This window comes from Pelodiscus sinensis, chromosome 11, assembly GCF_049634645.1.
Source record: "Pelodiscus sinensis isolate JC-2024 chromosome 11, ASM4963464v1, whole genome shotgun sequence".
NCBI classification, from domain to species: Eukaryota; Metazoa; Chordata; order Testudines; family Trionychidae; genus Pelodiscus; species Pelodiscus sinensis.
In genome coordinates, this window is record NC_134721.1 from 33,029,722 (window position 1) to 33,053,481 (window position 23,760).

The 23,760-nt window shown below is 51.2% G+C and overlaps 1 protein-coding gene across 2 annotated transcripts; it reads right to left on the reverse strand.

Moving 5' to 3' along the window:
* Positions 1-252: 252 nt before the first annotated feature.
* On the reverse strand, positions 253-22,369 carry SART1 (spliceosome associated factor 1, recruiter of U4/U6.U5 tri-snRNP). 2 transcript variants are annotated; one of them, XM_014576808.2, is made up of 20 exons: positions 21,985-22,369; positions 19,330-19,384; positions 18,306-18,361; positions 16,396-16,522; positions 14,644-14,749; positions 13,752-13,829; positions 12,427-12,526; positions 11,183-11,322; positions 8,980-9,186; positions 7,436-7,557; positions 7,163-7,335; positions 6,744-6,874; positions 6,193-6,363; positions 5,087-5,197; positions 4,709-4,796; positions 2,731-2,821; positions 2,042-2,177; positions 1,654-1,743; positions 1,021-1,142; positions 253-763 (listed from the first exon to the last, which is right to left on the reverse strand). In XM_014576808.2, the coding sequence occupies exons 1-20, from the start codon at positions 22,304-22,306 to the stop codon at positions 745-747; spliced, it is 2,445 nt and encodes an 814-aa protein (XP_014432294.2). In that variant the 5' UTR covers positions 22,307-22,369; the 3' UTR covers positions 253-744. The 2 variants fall into 2 exon arrangements, with proteins under 2 accessions (XP_014432294.2, XP_075795146.1); XM_075939031.1 differs by having other exon boundaries at positions 6,193-6,366; positions 21,985-22,368.
* Between the last annotated feature and the right edge of the window lie 1,391 nt (positions 22,370-23,760).

Genomic DNA, 23,760 nt, shown 5'->3' on the forward strand with positions numbered 1-23,760 from the left:
CAGCCAGGGGCCGGGAGGGTGAGCGACTAGTCATATTACTAGCTGAGTATCCGATAAGCTTATGCTTATCGGACAGTTGACTAGTTGCTTGCATCCCTAGTCAGGCCTCCTTGGGACCAGGAAGTTGGACAGGGTAATTTTTGGGCGCCTCAGTCATGTGGTGTGGTGCTAGGTACTGTAGAAACAGCAGGAGCCAAGCCCTACTTCCAGGCTTACATAGACCCACACCCTAGGAGTTAACTGCTCCCCATAGACAAGAATAGGGCCCAACTCCCAGACAGGAATTGGTGCTTTTAATGAACGATTTGGTTTCACATCAATACAAAAAACAAGGTTTTGATGCTAAGAATCACAGCTTCTCAACTATATACATAGTCCTAGCCCTGCAGGGACAGGTCAGCCTGCATCCAAGTCATCAAGAGTTGAAGGGAGAGTTTAACATATTGCACCCCAGTGTCTTGCTTAGGGACAACTCCCCTCTATGGTGTAGGACAGTATGACACCCCCACAGCAGATACTGAAAGGTGGAAGCCACTCAAGGGAGCACAACACCATGGGAAGTCATCCTCCCCCTTGACTTCCCATTCTACAACCTGTGGGTCCATGGTGAGGTTGGGGCAGGATTGGAGCACCGCCCCCAGGACGGTACAGACTCTCCACCCTCAGAACCAAGGATGCACAAAGTTAGACCAGTTGGGAGCTGGTGTGCAAGCCGCATCTGCTTCCAGGATTGGTGCTGGTAACTCACTTGGTGATGGTATTTCTGTTGAAGCAAGGAGAAAGGGGACATAAGCAAAGGACCCAGGAGGGGATGTTTCCTAGGAGAACTCAGGCCAGGGGAAAGGGGTCACCCCTAACAGAGGTCAATCACCCTTATATTAGTTCCACTAGACTTGGGAGACCCGTGTCCTATGCTCCCCTTCCAACCATCTGCCTGGGGATTTTAGGCCCTGGGACATGGCATGCCAGCATCAGGGAGGCCAGACCAACCACCTGATAGCCAGGAGGACAGGTACTTACGCGTTCATGCTCTTGCCACTGCCACTAAGCACGATGTAGGGCGTCTTCTGAGCCTTCTGCTTCTCCTGCAGCAGCGCCACTGTGCCCAAGGGGGTGTCACTGGAGCTCATCTTCTTCAGCAGCTGCGGGGAGAGCCTAGGTCAATAAAGCCCCATGCAGACTTTTACCAGCTCACCTGTGAGCCTAGGCTAAAAGCCAGGGATCCTCACTCAGTGCTAGGGCTGTATCAGCCCAACCCAGCCCATAGCAAGGGAAGAACTCCCCTATTTCAACAGCAGGGGATTAGAGAAGACAATTGATTTGAAGAGAAATTTGGCCAGGACCCCAGGCATAACCATCTGACTAAGGCCAAAGCAAGATCACTGATGACTACAAATAACTCAGCATTTTTCTGATGCAGAAGCACAGCACCCCCTAGTGCCACACTGAGGTACTGGAGCCAGCACTGACAGTGTGAAAACACCCACCCCATGTGAACCCCTGTGTCTCCCAGCTTGCCTCAGGCTTCCAATCCATGCCTGACACTGTTTACCCTGCAGTAAGCAACTGGACCTGCCCCCACCCATCCCCAGCCCTCCTGCAGCATCCTGCAGGTTCTGCTCTTGGGGAGCACCAGCCACATAGCCCACTCACCGCCTCCTCGTCCAGCTTCTTCATTCTCCTCTCTGTCTTCATCTTCCCAGAGCCCTTCCCATGGAAGCGGTGAGAGAGCTGCCGGAAGGCCTGGGGGACAGAGTGGGGGTCATCACTGACTGGCACAGCCCCACTCAGGGAGCCTCCTACCACCCTCCACAGAGCACCAGGGGTGGGAAACCCACAACTCCCTTGCCCAACTGCGTGGCAGCAGGGGATCCTGCCACAGAACTCCTTTCACCATCGCAGCTCCCAACCAACCCTTTCACCACCAAAAGAAATAGCCTTATTTCACCATCAGTTGCTCCCCCAGCCAAAATTGGAGATGGGGAAGATGTGGCTGCATCAGTACTGCCTCCTCCCCCCCCCAGCACCCCATTCCTACTACCTCCTTTGGGGTGAGCTTGCGACCTGTCTCATCCACATATTCAATCTTGACATCAGGCTTGTAGCCATCCTTCTCCTTGAAGTCCTGGGTGAAGCCCCGGTACTCCTCCCGCCGGCTGTACTTGTCATCAATGGCCCTGCAGGAGCCCAACCAGAGAGTTAATTTGGGGGGGTGGGGGGAGGGATCTCCCTGCAGCCACTGCCGAGACTGGTGTGGTGCCAGTGGTTGCTCTCCCCTTGAAGCCAGCACTCAGCACAGCACTAGGGGCACTAAACCAGGGTTCTTAGCCCCCTGACTACTAATGATCCCCTGGCACTCAGGGACTTTCAATAACTTGACACCTGAGCCCAGAGCTATGATAGAAGGGACAGGTGTTCCTGGGTGTGCACAACCAGTGCCTACAGACCCCAAACCACCATTACAACTGCTCCCCTTGCTGCCAGTCTCCACTACAAGGCCATGGGCATTCTTCTGGGGGAACCTGCCACAGGGCAGGGCACAGGGGCACTGCTAACACCTATTCTGGCAACAGACACTATCACCCACACTACACCCCGTAGTGGTGGCAGGTGCTACAACCAGGCTAACACAGTAGGGCTTTAGTTTAGGCACCAAGACCCAGAGATGACAGATTCAGTCCCTGCTACTGATCTACCCTGGGGCTTTGCCTGCCCCACCAGGCCACTCACATCTTATCCTCAATGCAGTACACAGCAGAGGGCAGCGACTTGTTGGGGGCCTTCACCCTGGCCACCTTCTGCACGGTCGTCTCCAGCAGGCCTGACGGGGAGAAGAGGCATGGGTCAAGCCCTGTTCAGTGGCCATTAATGTTCAGAGAAGCTCCCTCTCAGAACACTAGCCCCTGGAGATCTCAGGTCTTGGATCACTCAGAAAAGGGCTTTCAGGGGCAGCACATTCTAGTGGGCTGAGCAGCAGAGTGGGACTCAGGACTCGTAGGCTCTGTTCCTAGCTCTGACACATCTTTCCTCCTCCTACCTCTGGTCTGAGCAAAGTTCTCCTGGTCAGGAGAACCACAACTGTATTGCCCAACCTCACAATTGCACCGTCCAGCAGGTGTGCAGCTCCTGCCTTACTACAAATTCACTAGCCACCAGGAAGGGTTTTTAGAGACACTGAGGAGTCGGGCCTGCCATGAACAGGGAGACCGTCTGTGACGCTGTGTGAAATATGGGAGATGCCGATATCGATAGAGATCTAAAACTGCAAGGAATCTAACTAGATATGCTATTTGAGGCAACTGTGAAAGTGTTACAGTTTGCCAAGTAGGATAATTTTGTTTGTGTTTGTGTAGCACCTTGGTATCATGAGTTATAGGTATGTGTGGGATAGCTGTTTCCAAACTTGGGCTGTGTTTAGACAGATTGGCACGAGCACTAGCCTGCTTGATGGCCCGTAAAGGGACATCAGCTGTATAATGAGCCATTCCAGGGACTATAACTTGACTCAGCAAGGCATGCTGGGATGTGCCTATGGAGAGAACGCAAAGGCAAGAGTTCTCAAACTTGGGGATCATGATTCGTGACCCATCACAGGGGGTTCCAATGCTATTACATGGGGGGGCATTGCAAGCAGTCAGCCTCCCCTCCTTTAAAAAAAACAAAACAAAACAAAACAAAACACCACACCACTTGATTCAGAGGCCTGCTGTGTGAAAGGGGTCATCGGTACAAAAGGGTGAGAACTAATGCTCCAAGGCCTTTCAATGCCATGTCCTAGAAGTTTGTGTTTGGAATAAAGAAAGTACCAGACACATGGCAAAAGGGCAGCTGCATCATCTCCATTTGGTCTTCACTGCTTCTTACCTCTGGAGGAACTGTGCTACAAATGGAAGCTCTGAACAACAGGCAGAGACACCCATCTAAGCGGTGGATGTGTTCCAGAGGGACTTTCAAGCCAGCAACTCACCAATATTGCATAGAACCTGATACTGGAACTTTTAAATGGTAAAGCAGTCACATGTATACAAAGAGTCACTTTCTTCTTTTTTATTAGAAATCTTTAGTTTTAAATGCTATAAGGATTGGCTGGCAGTGTGGTATTTTGGGTAAGAACCAGCCAATGTTCCCTCTATATTTTCCATCCATGGGCACCAAGGCGTGTGTGAATGTGCACCACCAGTAGAAACAAAAAACCCAGCAGTGGGTGCTCTGCTAATCAGCTGGGCAGCACCTGAATCTCTCCTGAGGGGCTGCACAAATGCAGAGCTTATGGGGAATAGTGGAGCCAAATTAATGCTGACCTGGCAATGTGGCTGGTCCACTGGGGTCATAAGAACATTTTTTTTTTAAATACAAAAACACACACCACCTCTGCTCACTAAATAACTTCTCACTGTTCTGGACCCAGGTATGAGTGGGAGCCAAAGAAGTGCAATGCAATAAGGAGGCTACATGATTCCTTCCTCCCCCCCCCTTCTTGATAACTAGTGTGAGGATCAGAAGCACAGTTGGTGACTCGCTGGGGAGTGTAACATCTACCCACCAGCCTTAGGAGTATCCGCTCCCCTTTTTGCAGCCTGTCCTGCCCTTGGCATTTCCAGTGAGAGATGCCCCAGACACACTAGGTCACACAGTCATGTGTATGTAGCACAGCAGGCAAAACTGAGGGATTCTAGGACAGGGGCCTCATCCTGAGCTCCCCACTTACCTTTATTCTGGCAAAGCAAGAGGGCAGCAGCTAGGCCCCGGTTCACTATGGGCTCCTCATCCAGGATAGTGGTAGAGGATGCTGAGAACTGCAAAATCAGGAGACAGGGCTTGGAACTATCTGCTTAGAACCCCCTGCTATGCCAGCTCTGGGCTCCTTCCACCCTGCTGGGGCCCCTCACTCTTGCCCCACAGCTTCCTGTTATCCCAATTCTGAGCTCCCCTCCTGCAGCTCTACCAATGGGCCTCAGATCTGACCTGCAGCCCCCGAGTTTATACGGAGGGGAAAAGGGTAAGTGAAAGTGACAATCCCCACCAGAAAAAGCTCTGACTGCAGTGATTCCTGTCCCCCCTCACACCTCCCTTTCCCCATACTCACATCTTGCTGCTGTTTCTCCTCATCTAGGTTGACTGTGCTCCAGCCGATGTTTTCTTCGCCATCAGAATCCGAGCCTCCATTTGCTGACCTCTCATCATCCCGTTCAAAGTCCTGACAGTGGAAGAGAGGCCAGCTGGGGCATTAGCATGGCTGGCTAAGTGGAGCTGGGGGTCTCCCCAACTTCCATTAATAGAGAACACATGTCCCAACATGCACTGCAGTCCCATGCTCCCAGGTAGGGCTGACCTAAGAGCCCAGAGTCCCAAAATGGAAGCACTTGTGCTGCCACAGAGGCTCCTGGAAGTGGTAGTTCGATTGCTTCATATGCTCATTTTCCTTCATAGGCCAGACTACATTGCCCAGGATGCACTATGGCCAAGGACTCCCATGATGTAGTGCACCAGAGGAAAGGGCATGGTGTAGAATGAGAACGATAGCCAGTCCAAGCCCAGCCCATAGAGGAAAATGGGAGCATGAGGCACCTGGACCACAATTCCCCTAAGGCACGATGTCTGATTCAACCTTTAATCCACAACTATCCCAGTTCCAGGGCTCTCCCCCAGCCCACTCAGCTGTGCTGGTGCTGATCAGTCTCAACCTACACTCAGCTTGCTGCTATCGCAGTCCTGGGCTCTTCTACCTTGGCCACTCCGCCAGCACCCCTTAATCTTGACCCTTAGCCCTCCATTGCCCTGCTAGCTCTGCTGATGCCCCTCCATCTGGGGCAGGTTCCTTACAGCCCGGCCCACCGTGTAAATGGAGACGGAATAGGAAGAACCTAGGAATGTTAAAATGCATTTATTCAGGTAAACATGTAACTGCTGAAAATTTCAGGTTACAGCGTGCATGGGGAGCCAGCTTTTGAGCCACCTCCCACCTGCCCCTATGCTACTGCCTCTGATTCAGAGGCAGCAGCATGGGGGGGGGGGACACACGGGAGACAGCAGTTCCCCATGCACACCGGCTACCACCTGCCCCCCTACTGCTGCTGATATTGAAGCAGGGCTACATGTAACCATGCATGTTAACAATGAGCCCAGGCTCATCTGTTAACTGTGTACACATTTACACTTTCACAGCTTAGAGGAACCCTCAGGAAGCCGCACCATGAGCTCCTCCTGGTCCTCACGGTTGCCTGCCAGCCCATAGGTGGGGATCTCGCCCAGTGTGCGGCAGAACTCTGAAGTGGCATTGAAAACTATCGCTCCTTTCTTCTCCAGCTCTTCGTCATCCTCCCGGCTACGGCGTGTCTCCAGCTTCTTGACAATCTCAATGACCTGCTTTGGGAGCAAGAGGCCAGGTTAGACAGCAGCTGGGAGCTAAGGCAGGGGGCTCACACACTGGACCAAAGATCACTAAGAGCCCTCAGTTACGGCACTGGATCTGCATTCTAGGGAAGGGTGTGACTGTGCACCATGTGCTCTGTGAAGTGTTCAGTCAAGGAGCAGTAGAGGCCAAATCCATCCATCCATAGAACAGGGTGACTATGGAGAGAAGTGGGGTCTAGTGGATTGGGGGATCACTAAGAGCCAGGACTCCTGGGTTCTAGCTCTGACTTCATTCTATTCCATATGGTTATGACAGTAGCACTCAGACTGCCTCTCAGACCAAGATCAAAGCCCCCGCCTCCCCCCAACCCCGATCCCAGGCTCCTCACCTTCTCCCCACTCTCCTTCAGCTGCTGCATCTGCCGGAGCTTACGGCCTTTCTCCAGCTGCTTCTGCAACTCCTGCTCTGCTTCATCCTCCTCCAGGGCAACTGGGGATTTGGGCACCTTCTCAGCATCTTCTACAGGCAAAGAAACATGAGGCAAGAGTAGTCAGCAATGGGATCTCATGAGGCCTTTGCTTCAGTAGGCTGGGCTCTGGGGAAGCATCAGGCCAGGCACTGGGGGCTGCTGGGTAAGAAGCCAGGCTACCAGAGCCCTTGACACACTAACCAGTGTGCTTGATGCCAGGGACCAGCTTTGCTGCCATCTTAACTTGTGAGGGAGATCAGAGACGAGTGAGAGCACAGCTCGCTCTCCTCACAGAACAGGGGAGAGAACTCAAGGAGTCCTGGCTCACAGCCCCTCACCATCACTGCTGATTTCCATGTTCTCCACCCGGTTGTCATCTGACTGGAGTGGCAGGTCTGCAGCCTGGTTCGCATTCTGCTCTATGTCTCTTTCATCGTCGTCGTCGTCATCCTCCTCCTCCTCCTCCTCTCTCTCCCTCTCCCTGTGGACTCTCCTCCCTCGGCCCCGTAACCTGTGGGGAGAATTTGATTAGCATGTGAGCCAACCTTTCCCTCCCTGCCACAGCCCTCTTGGCTACCCCACCCCAGAATTCCCTGCACCCCCCCAGTTACCGGGAGCCAAAGTCATTCGCCTTAGTCTCATTGCCCAAAGGTACTAGATCATCTGCTTTCACCGGCTTCTCCTTCTTCCGCAGCTTCTTCACCCGCCGTTTGACCTTCTTGAAGGTGACATTCTGCAAGGAGAGACCAGAGTGGTGAGTAGGGCACAGCCCCCATCCCTCACCCACACAGAAGGGTCCTGGCCTGGTTGGTGGCATCTTGCCCTAATTTTCATGAGCACCTATGGCCTAGCACCTTGCCAACCACCCCCACACACACCTACCTGAGCAGCTGGAGCCCTGCACTGCACCAATTCTCCCTGCCCCTGCCAAGCCTGGAGACCTAGAGCCACAAGTGCAGGTGCACACCCCGTAATGCAATCCCCTAATACATACCATGAGCAAATGGGACAAGGCACTGCCTTTAACCCACCAAGCCGGGTTGGCTGGGGCCCAGAGCTCAGCTCCAGTCCCTGCCAGCCCACAGGGAATCTGGTATCCAACCCCTCTTTGCCAATGTCCACCATGGATACATGGCAGCACCATTTTGGGACTGGGAGCCAGGACTCCTGGGTTCTATTTCCAGCTCTGCCATTAACCTTGGCATCAGTCCCATCTCTTCTATGCCCCAGTCCCACCTTTTGTCTAGTCAGACTACAAACTCTTTGAGGCAGGGACTGTTTCTGTGCATGGGAAGAGCCACTATCCCAGTTTGGGGGACCTGTGCTTTGCCTGGTGCACAATGAGGCCCTGATCAGTCACCTCTGCAGCACCTAGGATACAAGCCCCCTCTAGGCACTAATGCAGAGGTCAGGGCTGCTGACCCACAGAAAAATCAGTTGGCCACAAACAAGCAGCAAAAACCAAAACAACAACAAAGTCTCATGTGGCCCCCGAATGAGAAGACAGACACTCTCCTTGCACACCAGAGCCTAGGAGGGCTCAGGCTAGTAGGTTTTTTTTGTGCTCCAGCCCTGCAAGGAAGTGAGGGGGCTGGAGTGCCAGCACAGGCTCCCCAGTTTTTGTGGGGGGAGCCTCAGGGGCCAGATCCAGGCAAGCTGGAAGCTGCATCCAGCCCATGGGCCTTAGGTTCCCCACCCCTGCACTCCTGTAACAGAAATAGCAACATCAGTCTCAGCTTCATAAAGTTTAAAGATCCAAGTCTGGGCTTTGTACAGCACAGGCCAGGAATTTCACTCAGTTCCCCAAATTAAGTCAAAAAATTAAGCATCTCATCCCTCAGGCACTAACTTTTAGTGAACCCCATATGCAGTTGGCAGGAGAGAGCAAGAGGCCAACAACAACCGAGGCCCAGCAGGCGATCCCTGCCCCAGGCTGCAGGAGGTGGTGAAAACCCCCGAGGACCCTGCCAATCTGACCTTGGTCAAATTTCTCCAACCCCAAATTTAGCTTTCAACTGGACCCTGAGCATCTGGATAAGGCCCATAAGGCTGGCAACTAGAGAGAGAGCCTGGCCTGCCCTGTTCGATCCATCCCACTACTATAGTGAGGAGCTAGATTCTGGAATAAACAAGGAGCTGGTGCTAGCCTCCTTACCATCTCTTCTGGGGTGAAATACTCCGAGGCCAGCTGTAGACTAGGCATGTCCAGGCTCTGGGCTTGGCTCCGCAGGCTATCGCGAACCTGCTGCAGCTCCCGCTCCCATGAGCCATCTGCCATGCCACACGAGTCCAGCTTGAAAGATTTCTTCTTCTCCCCTTCAATCTCTTCATCATACTTGGACAGGATGTTCTTGTGCTTATACTGGGGGAGAGACAGCATGTGAGCGTCCAGAAGAGTTCTCCCACGCCCAGTCCTCCAGGATCAAGGCAACATAAGGCGTTCCAGCTGGAGTGAGGGGGGAAATCAGAAGGACGGGGTTTGCTGCTCATGGGCAGCTCATGTCTTCCCCACCATTTTTCCTTCAGGCTTCCACTCAGGATATGTCTTCCTCTCTGCTGACTGGCTATTTCCTTTAGCTCCCCGCCCACTCCCCCAATTCATGTCCTCCATCTTTCGTGATCTGGTTAGCTATACTGCCCACAATCCCACAGGCAACCTGCCCCAATTAATCTCTTTGGATCTGGTTTGTTTAAGGCCCAAAGGAACCATTAGAGCATCCACTCTGACCTATTACAGGCCAAACAATTTCACCCATTTTCCCCTGGACTGGGCCCAATATCTTGTGTTTGGCTAAAGCCTCTCCCAGAAAGGCCTCTGGTCTGGATTTGAAGGCATTAAGAGATCACTTAGATTACTGTGTCTGGAGCATTGCCTGCTATCCCTGGCGGCCCCCACCTCCAATCTTAGCCATGAAGCAGGTCACAGAGGAAGAGATCACAGCACCATCTACAATGCCCTTTCCCACCCTGTGCAGATGCTTCACACCTCTCAGGATCAGGGTCTGAACTGCAGTCTCCATGGTCAAAGCAAGTCACTTCTAGTCCTGGCAGGCAGTGGAACCAGGAATCCACCCTCTGAGTAGGCTGGTCCTCAGCCTAACCTACATGAGGGCATCTTCCCAGGCAGGGCAGGAAATGCTCTGCATGCTAAGCGCATAGCCCTCTTGTGCATGGGTCTCAAAGTCACATCCCAGGTAGTTCCACAATTCAGCCCACACACAGCTGCTGGCACATTAGTCCCTGTGGCCACTTTGGGGGAAGGATATGGACCCACACTCCAAGTCCAGCCTCTGCTCCACCTCCCTCATTCTTCCTGCCCCACTCTTTCCCTCCATCACACCTCTTCCCTCAACCCCCCTCCTGAGGGATGTGGCCTCAAGGATTACTGACTGGCAGGGGGTGTGAGGGAGCAAGACCTGGCACAGGACAGCAGCCTTTCCCCACCCTCCCCCACTGCAGCAACAGGAGTCATAAGGAAACAGAGCAACAAAGGAGCTTCTGCTACACTCCGCCGCCATCTTGTAAGCCAGACTGTTCACTCCACTTCATCAAGGTGGCAGGAAACTGAGCGCCCTGGTAATGGGCTGCCTTGGGAGTTGGCAGAGAAGGGGAGCAGGCTGCTGCGTAACTCTGATTCACCACAGCTCCTCACAGTGAATGTGGTGGGCCCAACCCCTGCTGCCAACCCCAGCCCACCTAGGGCCATGCAAGCTAACCTAAGTATGGGGTAGCAAAGCGTGGGGCTGGGGCAGCTGCGCCAGATCATCCTACGGACAAGATGACTCTTCACACATCTCCCCAGGCCACAGGGAAGCAGGGTAGAGCTAGCAGCCAGAAACTGCTCTAGCCTTGTTGTACTGCTGGTGGTGGCACAAGGCTCCTCCTCCCCAAGGGGAATTAAATTGTCCAGAAGCAGCAGGCAAGGCTAGGGGCTAGGGGAGTTCCCCCCTTTCCCCCCCCCGCCCCCACAGCCAGAGCCCTGCCAGAGAGGGGGAGGGTGCCTACTAGGAGGAGGATATTTAAGGACTGGCACAAGCACCAAGGTAAATTGAGTTTGAGACCCCCAGCTCTAGAGCCACAGTACTGCTGTAACCCAAGAACCCTGATGCCCATGGGCCTGGATTGAAGGAGATTAGAGAACAAGTGAGAAGTTAGACACCAATCATGGAGTTTGCCAATAGCTTGATTAAAGGCTGTTGGCTTTGGGGATCTAGGTCACTTATGACATTTCATGCTACCATTCCAGAAGATTCCAGACATGAGGGCGCAGACACATACGTGAGGAACCTGGGCCCATTTTAAACTACAGGAGGGTCTGAGTGCCAGCATAGCCTGCCTGTATCCCACACTGCCCTTACAATGGCCATGTCATCCACACTCTCCTCCTCATACGGCTTGTACTCCGGCTTTTTCTTCCGCAGCTCCACATTTTTCTGGGCTTTCTCCTTGTCCACAATATTGACGTTCACCAGGACATCGTCCTCCTCCTGCAGGACACCTGGGAGGAGACCATCGCCATGGAGTTACCGTACAGCCCTGGCTAGGCCCTAGCTACAGCGCTCCCAGCACCATAGCTGAAGAATATGGTCCCCCAAACTATATATTACCCACTGTGTTCAAGGGCTTCAATTGGCCAGGAGGAACAACAGCTTGTAACGTCATCACCTCCTGCTCCTCTATGCCTGCAAGGTCCTTTGTATCTGGCATTTTATCCCCGACCACGCCCCAGAGAGGCTCCAAAAAGGAAAACCAAAGCCCAACACATCTAAGTGCCTTGTCAGAGTTCAGTCAGCGGTGGCACTGATGATAGTGCCCAGGAGCTCTACCCACAGACCAGGACCCTTTTGCTATCTACTGTTCAAACCAAACAAAAGCCAGTCCCTGCCTTTCCTGTTATCTTGCTCCAGCCTCTGGGTCACTCTCCCTCCCACTGCCAGTAGGGTAGGAATCTGAAGCAAATCACAGTGACTCAATGACTGCTATGCAGGGGAAGTATGCCAATAATGGAGTCCCCAGCCAAAGGGCTTCTCACACAGCAGGCGTTACACCAAGTTTGAGCTCGCTCTGCCTCTGAAACCTGTATGAAACCTGCCCCCAGCTGCCCAGACTCCAGAATGTCCCCCATTATCTCCATTCTGTGGATAGGGGCAATGTGGCCTAATGGGCAGGTCACTGGACTGGGAGTTGGAGATCTGTGTTATATTCCCTGCTTGGCAGCCTTGGGCAAGGCTCTTTCCCGCTCTCTGCCTCAGTCCTGTCCCCACACATACACCCTTCACCCTATTCCAGTTCAGCCTGTGCTTTCTCTGAGGCAGGAACTACTTGAGAGCAGGATCTGTGCAGCACCCAGAATAACTTTATTGGCTGAATTTCACAAGCACACACACTTCTACCAGTACATAGGTTGTGTGCAGAACCATATAGCAATTCTACTGACAGATTTTCTTTCAAGGATTTATACAGACAGACCCAAAAATAACTTCAGATCTTACAGTGAGGAACAGGGAGTGGGGAAGGCCCTCATGGTAGCATGTTGACCCAATACAGACAGACGTACCCTCCACTCCCATACTGAGGTTGCAAGGGAGGCTCCTTCAGTTACCTTTGTCTTTGAGTGTCAATATAACAGTCTCTCCTTCCTGGAAGGAATCAATGGTGTGTTCCACTGTCAGGCCCTGCAGGTCCCGGGAGCTGTAACGATCCTGGCAAAAGAAAAATCCAACAGAAGGGCATCAGGGAGGAAAAGGCCCAAATAAGCCCCCAAGCCAGAACTTCAGACACTACCAACCATCCCTGCAGTAGAAGCATAAATTAGAGTGCCAGAAGAGACCACTGATCATCTTACTGATCTCCTGTACTACACAGGCCATAGGACAGCCCTGAATTCATTCCTGATTGAACCAGATCAGCTAGAAAAACTTCCAACTTTGATTTACACATTGCCAGTGATGGAGAATCCACTACAGCCCTTGGGAAGTTGTTAACTCTCCTCACTTATAAATTTTAAGTTAGCTAGATTGAGTGTGCAGCCTATCACACTCGAAGACAACGCTTCCAATCCTTTAGTAAGGTGCATGGCTCTTCTGAGCCTTCTCTGGTTTATAAAATCCTTCTGCATCTGTGCACACTAGAATGGGACACAAATCCAGCAGCCAAACACTGTATGTTTTCAGTGTCATACAGAGACCAGAGAAGCAGGTTTCAGATTAGATGCCTGGAGGTGGAGGACCTGCCGTTTCTACCATAAAGCAATGTCAGGCTGCAGGGGGAAACCATGGCTGCAGCACTTACAGCCCAATTCACTCCAGAATAAATGAAACTGACAGAGCCGCACTGAAGTAAGGGAGTGATTGGCATGAATTAGGACCATAGCACATGGAGTCCTGGATAGCCTTCCAAGGAAGCTGTTGTCAGAACAAAGACATCAATACTACCACATCTTCAGTAAGCAAACATGGCCAGCCCTCCTTCCCAGTATGCCCCAGATCCACAACGGTCTCTCTGGGGGCACTCCCAACTCAGCAGCCATGTGTGCTATGGCAAGAGAAACTTCAGGGAGAGCCAAATAGAGACTAATACTGGAAGGAGCCGAATGAGCTGAAACTGGGACTATAAGACAATGTTTTGTATTGATTTGAAGGGACTTTATCCTGCATTGACTGGCACTTGCTCCACCTCATGCCCTCCCTAGAACAATCAAGATGTTTGTGGCCAAAGCATTGTTCACTCTACTTCTGCATTCTACCCCTTTTCCTTAGCTGTGCTCCCCCTCCCTCTCCCCCCCCCCCCCCGACTGGCCTGTAAGCTCCTTGAGGACAGTGACCCTGTATTTGTACAGGATGAAGTACAAAGGAGCCCTGACTGCGGGTGGTCTCTACACGCTGCTGAGTCATTTGTAGTCTGCCAGCACCTCCAAATTGCTCTCACCTTCTTCTTCTGTCCAAACTCTTCTTCAACAAGACTGCTGATGCCAAATTCCTGATCCATCTCTTCAAGGAGTTTGGCCTAAATTTAACCACCAAAGAGAAACAATGCTAAGAGTTTTAAAATTAACCGCACTCACACAGGATATATTAAGAAACAGGGCCTAGTGGCTAAAGGTTGGGAGAAAAGGCTGGGGGGCAGGACTCATATGTTCCTTCCCCAGCACTGGGAAGCAGTAGAGTCTAGTGATTAGAGATGGGCTTTAGGACTTCTGGTTTCCATTATTCATTGAGCACAATCCAGAGGCGAGAACAGTGGCATGTGTGGGGAGAGAACTTTAGCTCCTGGACAAGCTCTGTCACGGAATCTATCATTTTCCCCATATCTGACTCCTTGACATTAGTTGGGAACCCGTACTGTGTCTGGAGGGATGTCCCACTGTGACTGGAGGCTCCAGGCACTACCGTAATACACCTAAACCACGCAAGAGCCAAGCCTGGCTGCTGCCAACATCTTCTAGCCTCTGCAGCAGGCTCACAGCATGATAGGGGCTGGCTAAGCTGAAGAGCATTTCTTTCAAAGCATACAGCAAGACAACATCCCAGTGCATGCATTCCTACACCAAATGCTTGCACTTGCATCAGGCTGCCTCAGAGTACCAGTCACCATGTAACTCTCCAGCACACACGGCAAATGACAGCCTCAGTTCCTTAGTGCAAAGGCAATCAGAGAGCTGGCACAACTGAGAGCAGGGTAGATGGCACCAGCTGCTGGCTAGGGATGGAACACACTTCATTACTAAACTGAAGGCAAGAGCAGCTGGTCCATTTCACACATGCAGCTAGTGTTCCCAGCAAGCTGCCCATGCAGCCCGATGCTCCAGAACTATACTAACCCTCTTCTCAGCCAGGTCCTTCTCCACCTGCAGCTTCCGGCTCCTCTCGATCCAGGCTGCTGTGTCATCCAGCCAGGGGTCATCCTCTCCCAAAGACTTGATTTTCCTGAAAGCGGAGAACAGAGGCAGAAGCTAGCAAGGCAGGCGGTTGTGCTACCTTAGAGGGTTCCCCTCCACTGTCACCACCTCTCTGGAGTCCTTCTGACCCTTTAAGTGAGCAGGCATTCAAATGCCTTCCCTGACCTGAGGAAAGGTATTGGTGGTTCAGCAATAGAATTCATATGCCTACCCCTACGGGAGACCTGGGTCCAAATTCTAATCAATGCAGAGCCATGTATTAGAGAGAGGTGGAAGAGGGAAAGTAGAGCAGGATGGTTCAGTTGTCAGAGTTCCATTCCTAGCTCTGCCAGGCTTCATGTGTGACCCTGCATCAGTCACTAGAACTACCCAGTGGTTCAGTTTCTCCACCTGTTAATCTAGATAATCTTCCCTCACCTCACAGGGAGGTGCTTTGATATGACAGTGACGAGAGACACTAAATACCCACTAAGCAATGCGTAAGGTTTTAGGATTCCCAATTTCGGTCACAACCAGACACTGGAAATTGAAATTCCTCTGGAAAGCCAAGATAGATGATAAAATGGATAGCCAGCACCTCTGAGTCGGCCATGGCTGGGTATTGCAAAGACAGACCACTTCTCCCTACTGCCTGAGGGAAAGCAGTGTGGTCTGGGAATAGGACACCATGCACACCATTCCTGGTTCCTTGATATCGGTTGGGGACCTGTCCAGTGCCTGGAGTGATGCCCCACTCTGACTGGATGCTCCAAGCACTAACATAATATACCTATTATGACAGTTCTCCTCTCTGTGACTGTTTTCTCCTCTCATCTGTGTCAGGCTTTGCTGGACCCAATCATTGCATATTGGGAACTGTCAATTGATCAGAGCTAGTATTGTATTCTTTGCACTAGCCACTGCCAGATGCTTCAGAGGACAAAAACCCTGTAGTAGGCAGGGTTGGATAACCTTTAGAATCCTGTGTGGATACAAAATTCCGTGTGTGGACACGGAATACCTATCTGCAAATTTGCAGGGTTCTAGATACAGATGCGGATTCAAATTTTGCATCCACAAAAAGGAGTTGTGAATATCCATGGATTTGCAGGGCTCTGATAATCTGCTCACCATGAAGATCTCATGTAACAATTCATAGCTTAAGCCCTGAAGCCCAAGTGTTTAGATCTCTCATAACGTGACTGTATTAACTACGCTGAATATTGTTGTTCTCCATAGAAATGTCCAGCCACCTCTTAGAATCCAGCTACATTCTCAACGTTAATATCCCGTGTCAATAAATTCTGCAGGCTACTAGCGTGGCATCATCTAGTCTGACCACAGAATACCACAGACCATAGGACTGCCCTGAAGTAGTTCCTAGTTGAACTAGAGCAGATCTCAAAATATCTAATCTTGATTTAAACATGGCTAGCAATAGAGAATCCACATTAGCCCTTGATCACTTGTTCCTAGGGTTAATTACCCTCACTAGGAAAAACGTGAGCCTTATTTAATGACACCAAACCATTAGATATAGGCACCCCAGGTTCAACCTCTGTTGTCAACCCAGGATGTCCTTACATGTGTATAAAGTGTGGGGCCAGAGCAATAGACAGTGGGTGTTGACACTGCATCTCACTCAACAATAATAGGGCCAAGCAGGAACAAAGCAAAGTGGGGTGGGGAATTTACCCTAATTTCTGGTTGAGAAGCCGCTTCTCCTTAGCAGCTGCTAGTTTCTCCCGGATCTCCTCCCTCTGCTTTAGCACAATTGGGTTGATCACCTCGGCTGCCACAGGGTCCTCCTTACTGCCCACTTCTGCAGGGGAAAACATAGGACAGGGGAGTTGCAGCAACAGCCCCCCTCTTGCCACTTGCATGCCTCTTATTAGTGCTTAGCTGGTGAAAAAGAACAGCAGTGGGGTCAATTATAGGTCTTACTCAACTGGGAGGGGGCATAGGGTGGAGTCTTTCCCACATCTGATCACAGAGCCCTGCTTCCTGGGGACAGAGCAGCAGTGGGATCTGGAGACCACATTCCAAAGGGCTGCTTAGCAGGAAGCAGGCATGTTTCTGGGAGCTTGGTCCAGAACAGTCTGTAGGCATACACTGTATGGTGATGCTCAGGGCTTGACAAACAGCGGCAAAAGCTGCTTGCCAGCCCTGCACTGCACATGCACAAGAGCTGCCAGTAAACAGGGCGTGCGGCTGAAATCTACTCGCCACGGGCAAGTAGATTCTATAGTTTGTCAAGCCCTGGTGATGCTAGACAGCAAGCTGAGGCACAGAGGTCAGGAAAACTATGAGCTCTGTCTGTGTCTAGCTGAGACCTGCTCTTCTCCACCAAGAAGGGGTCCTACAGCTCCCAAGCCCTTCTATAACATCTAGTTCTGCCTGCCCTGCCATCATACCTAGTGCAGAAAAGCATGCTGGAAGGGAGCCCCTAGAGGCCTCAGCTGGCGGAGAGCAGAATTTTAACAATCACTTAGCACTGCCTTAACTCTATGCCTACTGGCTTCCAGACCAAGATTGAGAGCTCTTGACCAGCCCATCCAGGTCATCTTGAGAGAATTCAGACAGAAGCTGGAGAGACTTCCAGCCAGCTCTCATCTTGAGGGACACACCCTGGTTCAAGTCTCTGCTATATCACAGACTCCCTGTGTGACCTCAGGCAAGTTGCTTAGGCTATGTCTAAAGTACAGACTTTTCTCAGCGAGGGGTCTGATTAGGCTTGACTAGCAACTGACAAGAACTGTGCCAGCAACAGCCTCTCCGTGCAGGCTTGTTTGTATAGCTACAGCTACACTTGGAGCAGTTTTGCTTCATGGGGGGATAGGATTACTAGACCAGCACAACACCAGTATTACTGAGTCAGTTGCTCCACTGGTAGAGTATACTGATAAGGAGCTCCTAGCACAAACAAGACCCCTGTCTTTCATTTCTTCATCTGCGTAACAGGGTTGTCCTATTGCTCCAGGGAGCTGTGTGGATAAATATATCAAATGCTGAAGCTCTCAATGCTAGAGAGATAGCGGCCAGATAAGTACACACAACAGTATTATTTGTACAGTGCCTAGCACAAAGGGGTCTTGGGCCATTGGGTGTTACAGAAAGAGCCTAAGAGAAAGATATTTAATGGTTTCAGAAAGCTTAAGACCAAAAAGGACCATTAGGTCGTCCAGCATTACCTCCTAGGCTACATCAACACTGCAATGCTATTACCACGTCTTCACAGCAAGCCTGTTATTTCAAAATATGACAGGCTCGCTATTCCGACGTCCCTTTAACCCTCATTCCACAAGAAGAAAGGGACGTTTCAGAATAGCGGGTTATTTTTAAATAAGATACACAATTGGCATAACTCAAATCCTATTTCAAGCTACAGTACAGTGTAGATGCACCCCTAAATAGCATAGACTAGAGAATTTCAACCCAGCATGCCCCACAGTGAACCCAGTGCACACCCACTATAATACACTGAAAAGAGAGAACATTAAGGTGGCAAAATATTAGAGACCCTGCATTTTTGTGACATTCCTACAAAGTAGTTTGGGACCAAACACAAGGTTTGGGGATTTAATTAACATGAAAGCCAGACTTACCCTTTTTGATGGCATTGACTTCCAAAGGCTTCAGCCCAAGTTTAGCTCTGAGTTTACTGCAGATAGAACAAAACATAGGGTCACATGACATAGCCATCAAATACACACAGCCTGCAAGACAGGACTCCTTTACAGAAAGGAAGAAAGCACAAGCACTAGTATGGGATTCAGAACAGCAAGGTTCAACTCCACCCCTTTCTGTGTGACATTGGACAGGTCAATCGCTCTGTGCCTCAGGTTTCCACTGGGGTATTGTGAGGATAGATACATCAATGATTAGGGAGCGACAGGAATGGGGAGAAGGGAAGACAAATACCAACGCATTGCTTTATGTTTGCACAGTGCTTACCACAATGTGGCTCTGGTTCATGACTGTGGTTCCTGGGAGCTACTGGAACACACAAGTGATAAAATCCAAGGCTGAGTCTTGGTTACCCAGTTTTCCTTAGTGAAAACTATGCACACAAATGCCCTATGCCTTCCCTGGGAATTGCACCTTGACAGTGGCAATGCTTGTACATCTAGTGACCCTGAGAGCTCTGCTGGCAGGAGTCTAACTCGTGGGAAGGTGACCCAAGATCTTCCAAGTTCTTAGTCTAGTGTTCTCCCCCTAGATCATGCTGCCTCCCCTTCTAAAAACAGTTACAGAAACACAAGGTAACATTCTAGCAGAAAGCATGACAGACTAGATGGTGGAGCCTTGTTCAGGCCCTAAGCGATGGCTGATGTACTGCAAAGATTTCAGATTCAGAGTCATCTTTACGTATCTCTGACCCACTGCCCATTCATTTCTTTCCAAATTCCCCAAAGAGCCAGGAGGCTCTGCATTCTCAGTGCCAATTAGAGAAATAAGTTACAGAACCTACGTTTCCCACACAAAATTAAAGTCACTTAGCCTGAATGTGTCAGTTTTCCCATCTGAAAATTGGCGATAAAAGTATCATCCAACTTCATAGGATGGAATAAATGCATTTGGTGTTCAGACACAATGGGAAGGGCACCTTAGATATAGCATCTCACTTACTTGGTCTCCTCGATGCTGAGAGAAGCATCCCCCAAGCTGGCCTTTGAGCTAGCAGCTGTTTAGAGATAAATCAGAGAGATGTTTGTAAACAAGATAAAAGTAAAATGTATTCAAACAAGGATTTTGTTAAAGCCAGAAGGGTTCACTCTAGGGATGTTAGCTATCCTGCAATTAAATAGTCACGTAACGGCATGAAATGTTAGTGATTACATGACTATTCAACAGTCCCCAGGGTTGGGGCCAGCAGCCAGTGCACTCCCAGACCCACTCCCAGGGAGGCCTCTGCCATCCCAAGGTCTTGCTTCTGTACCAGCTCCTCTTGTGAACCAGCTGCCTGCTGCCCTAATGCAGAGGCAGCAGTGTGGGGCAGCAGCATCCCTGCCCATGGGGAGTCCAAGCTCCTCACAGACAGAAGCTGCTCTGTGGGATGGATCCCCTGCAGACGGGCTGCTTCCGCAAAGCAACCTTTGCCCGTGGCAGGTCCAGGCTCACCACAGACAGAGGCTGCTCCATGGGATGTGGAACAGCCTCTGTTCACCGGGAGCTCAGCCTGCCAGAAACAGAGGCTGCTTTGAGGAAGCCTCCCCTGCCCCACCCCCTGCGCTGCTGCCTCTGATAAGCGGGGCGGGGGGGGGGGGGGGACTTGCTGGCTCCTCCCAGCACTGGCTCCTGCCTGCCCTACTTCCCCCTACCTCTGTAGGAGGCAAGTACATAGAGCCGATAGGTGCAGGGAGCTGGCTGGAAAGCTGGCTCCCTATGCACATCAGCTCTAGCCCACCCCACCTCACTGCTGCCTCTATCAGCTCCCGCTCTGTATCAGCTCCTTAGATACAGAGGCAGCAAGGGGGAGGGGAAAATGTGTGCAGTTGACAGGATTAACCAATAAGTCTAGGCTTATCGGTTAATCATATAGTTGACTATACGTTGACATCCCTAGTCCACTCTGATCAACTAGTGTGACCTCCTGCATAGCATTTACCAAAGACCCCACCCAGCTCAGACATATACACTTTTTATAATGAACAATGCTGTGAAGACAGACACACTTTACAGTAACCTGAAAATTCAGCATGTCTCCTATAGTACTGCCCATTACCTGGAATAAAGATCCCCACAGAGGGAACCAAGCTGTTATTCTGTTGAATAGCTTGCACTATTCTGGAGCATCAAAGGTCAGTGGCTAGATACCATGACAACAGAATATGGTACCGTAAAACAGGATGTACTAAACCGATACTGCCAGAAAAAAGGTCTATCCAAATCATAGGTCATTACAGTTATTGCTTAGAGTTATGGATTAAGACACCTTTTCAGGGCACTTTATACATAGATGCTCCATAACCAACCAAAGAAGCCCCTTTACATTAGGGCTGTGTCTACACTGGCATGAATTTCCAGAACTGCTTAAAACGGAATACTATTCCGTTTTCAGTTTTTCCAGAAAAGGAGCGTCTACATTGGCAGGCTGCTTTTCCAGAAAAGCCCTTTTTCCAGAAAAGCGTCTGTGGCCAATGTAGACGCGCTTTTCCGGAAAAGAGCCCCAATCGCCATTTTCGCGATCGGGGCTTTTTTCTGGAAAAGACTACTGGGCTGTCTACACTGGCCCTTTTCTGGAACAGTGTTCCGGAATAAGGACTTATGCCCGTGCGGGAACAGAATAGTTTTTCCGGAATAGCAGCTGATTTTTTACAGTAGAGCGTCGTTGCTTTTCTGGAAATTCAAGGGCCAGTGTAGACAGCTCGCAGCTTATTCCGGAAAAGCGGCTGATTTTCCGGAATAAGCGGCCCAGTGTAGACACAGCCTTGACGTGTCCTGACTTCATCTGCTCCAAAATCCTTTCATAACCCATTTATGAAAAGTTACACGTATGTGCATGTTCACACTCCTTGCTTTACTCTTTCACTCCTCTTCCTTCTGCAAACTCACCTCACCACCCCTTAAGTCAGCAAGTCTACATTTTCCCTAAACCTCATGCCCCACCTCCACCAGGACAGCCCCTGATGACTCCTCCTCCTCCATCTCATGAAACTTCACATGCCCAACACTAAACCATCACAGATTAGAATGCCTCATCAATACCCCCCAACGAAGTCATGCCCCCTGCCCTCCTAAAGCTCATGCCTCAGTGTCACGACATAGGGTGCACATGCACTGATCCCCCACCTATCCCATTCCCAAAACGTGACCTCCATAACATCTCCCCAGCAGCCAGTCCCCGCCATAAAACCTCACAGCCAATCCAAACTCTCATAGCCACCTTCACACCTCCAGACACTTGCCATCCCAGAGCACCTCTCGCCAAGCCTACTACTCTACTCATTCCTGAGCTCATTACCACACCAATCCCCTCCCTGGGCCGCAGAGCCTTGACCATAACGCTTCTTCAAGCCCCATAGTCACACGCCAATCTTTAACTCCCATAATCGCCTGCTGAACCCGAGAGCACCCCCACGCAAATTCCTCTCTCTCGGACACTCACTGACAGCCCATCCTCTCTCGGCCATCAATAGCCCCTCAATGGCTGCCTCCTCCTCTACCCCACACTTCTTCCCTTTGGGCCCTTTCCCAGAATCCCGGTGTCCTCCCCTCAAAAGCGTCTCAATCTCTCGGGCTGCTCGTCCCATAGCCTCCCCATTCCCCTGCCCGGACGCTGACCCGCCTCGTATCCCTCGTCGCGCTTCTCCCGCTTGATCCGCCGGGGACCCTCGGCTTCCTGGGCACCCCTGTCCCCGGCCCGGCCATGGCTGCCACGGGCCGCCTCCTCTCCCCCGCTCCGCCGGCTGCTCCGCTCCCCGCGGCTCCGGCTGCGCTTCCCGCGCCGCTCGCCCGACGCGCCGCTGCGGTGCTTGTGCTTCTTGTGCTCCCGGTGCCGGGAGGAGGAAGAGGAGGCAGCAGGGGGCGGCGGCGGTGGCGGCGGCTGCTGCTCCTCAGAGCCCCCGGTCTCTCCCCGCTCCCGGTGCTTCTTCGAGGAGCCCATGGAGACGCAAAATGGCACCGACGCAACACGAAACTTCCGGGATCGGCGCTACAGTGCTTCCGGGTCATTACATGCTCGTCCAGGCTCATTGCGCACGAATTCCGGATAATTTATGGGTTACTTCCTGTTTATATGTACGTCACTTCTCGTTTGTTGCTACTTCCTGTTCAGACCTGTCTAATGCCCGTATACTTGTACGTCACTTCCTGTTTACAAGGCTATTACCTCCGTGTCAAGAGGGTGTGTTTCCTGTTTGGCTGAAGTTGTCCCCTAGTTCGTCTTTGCCCCCAGGCAACTGGGATGTGCAGTTACCAGTGGAGGGGGAGGACACATATTTCTCTACCTCGTTACATCACGCGGGGCGGACGCTCTGTGGCTCTAGCTGCCCTTGGCAGACATTGCAGGGTGTGGCAGGCATCCCAGTGTCAAAGAATTTTTAAAACCCCAATAAATAAAGGCCTTTAGCTCCCATGGAGTCCAGGCTAAGGATGTTAAGGACTAGTTGACTCTCTGATAAGCAAATGCCTATCAGATAGTCCAGTCGACTAGTTAATTCCCTCCCCCTCCCCTTGACAGAGGCAGCAAAGGGGGGGAGGAAGAAAGGGGTGGACACTTCAAAGTGACAATGCTGCACAGGGCTCATACATGGGCTCTGTGCGGTGCTGCTCTGTCAAAGGGGCAGCACTGCACAGCTGATCCCAAGCTCACCTGTGCGGCACTGCACCTTTGAAACGCCACATCGTTTTAAAGCAGTGTCGCACACAGCTGCCCCGGGGCTCCATGCAGTACTGCCCCTTTGAAGCACCATGGTGGCATTTGCATGAAGCTCGGGGTCAGCCAGAGGGGCATGCCTCTGCATGGCATTTCAAAGAGGTGGCGCAGCATGGAGTCTGAGGTCAGTGGTGGACTCTGAAGCTGCGTCTACACTACCAAGTTCTAACAGCAAAAGATATTCAAATTGCACTTTTCTTCCCACTTTTCTTCAGAAAGAGGCTTTTCTGAAAATTGGCCCGTCTACAGCAGGCCAAATGTCAGGAAAAAAGCCTCTTTTGGAACATCCCTTCTTCCTCACAGAACCAGGTTTACAGGGATGCCAAAAAATGCATCTGCTTTTCTGAAATTTTTTTTTAAAAGCAGATGCATTGCTTGGATGCAGCAGAGCTTTTCTGGGATACCTCTGGTATCCCAGAAAAACTCTGCCCTCTAGGCGTACCGCTGAGTCTGCCGCTGACCTTAGGCTCCATGCAGGTGCTTCTGCTTTGAAATGCACAAAAGCCTCCACTGGGGACTTTTGCGCATTTTTAAAGCTGATATCCTTGTGCAGCCCAGAGTCAGCGGGACTTCCTGCTGTCCCCAGGCTGCACACAGAGTACCCCAGCAGGGGCTCTTGTACATTTCAAAGGAGGAATGTGGAAGTGCCTATCAACTAGTGGAGTATTCAATGAAAATTCCAT

Excerpts from the sequence above, each read along its gene's own strand:
- SART1 (XM_075939031.1), bottom strand. The coding sequence starts at position 22,306 with ATGGGCTCCTCGAAGAAGCACCGGGAGCGGGGAGAGACCGGGGGCTCT. Across the intron at positions 4,797-5,086 it reads AGGAGAAACAGCAGCAAGAT|TTCTCAGCATCCTCTACCAC; the intron begins GTGAGTATGGGG and ends CTGATTTTGCAG. Across the intron at positions 1,143-1,653 it reads AGAAGCTGGACGAGGAGGCG|CTGCTGAAGAAGATGAGCTC; the intron begins GTGAGTGGGCTA and ends CTCTCCCCGCAG.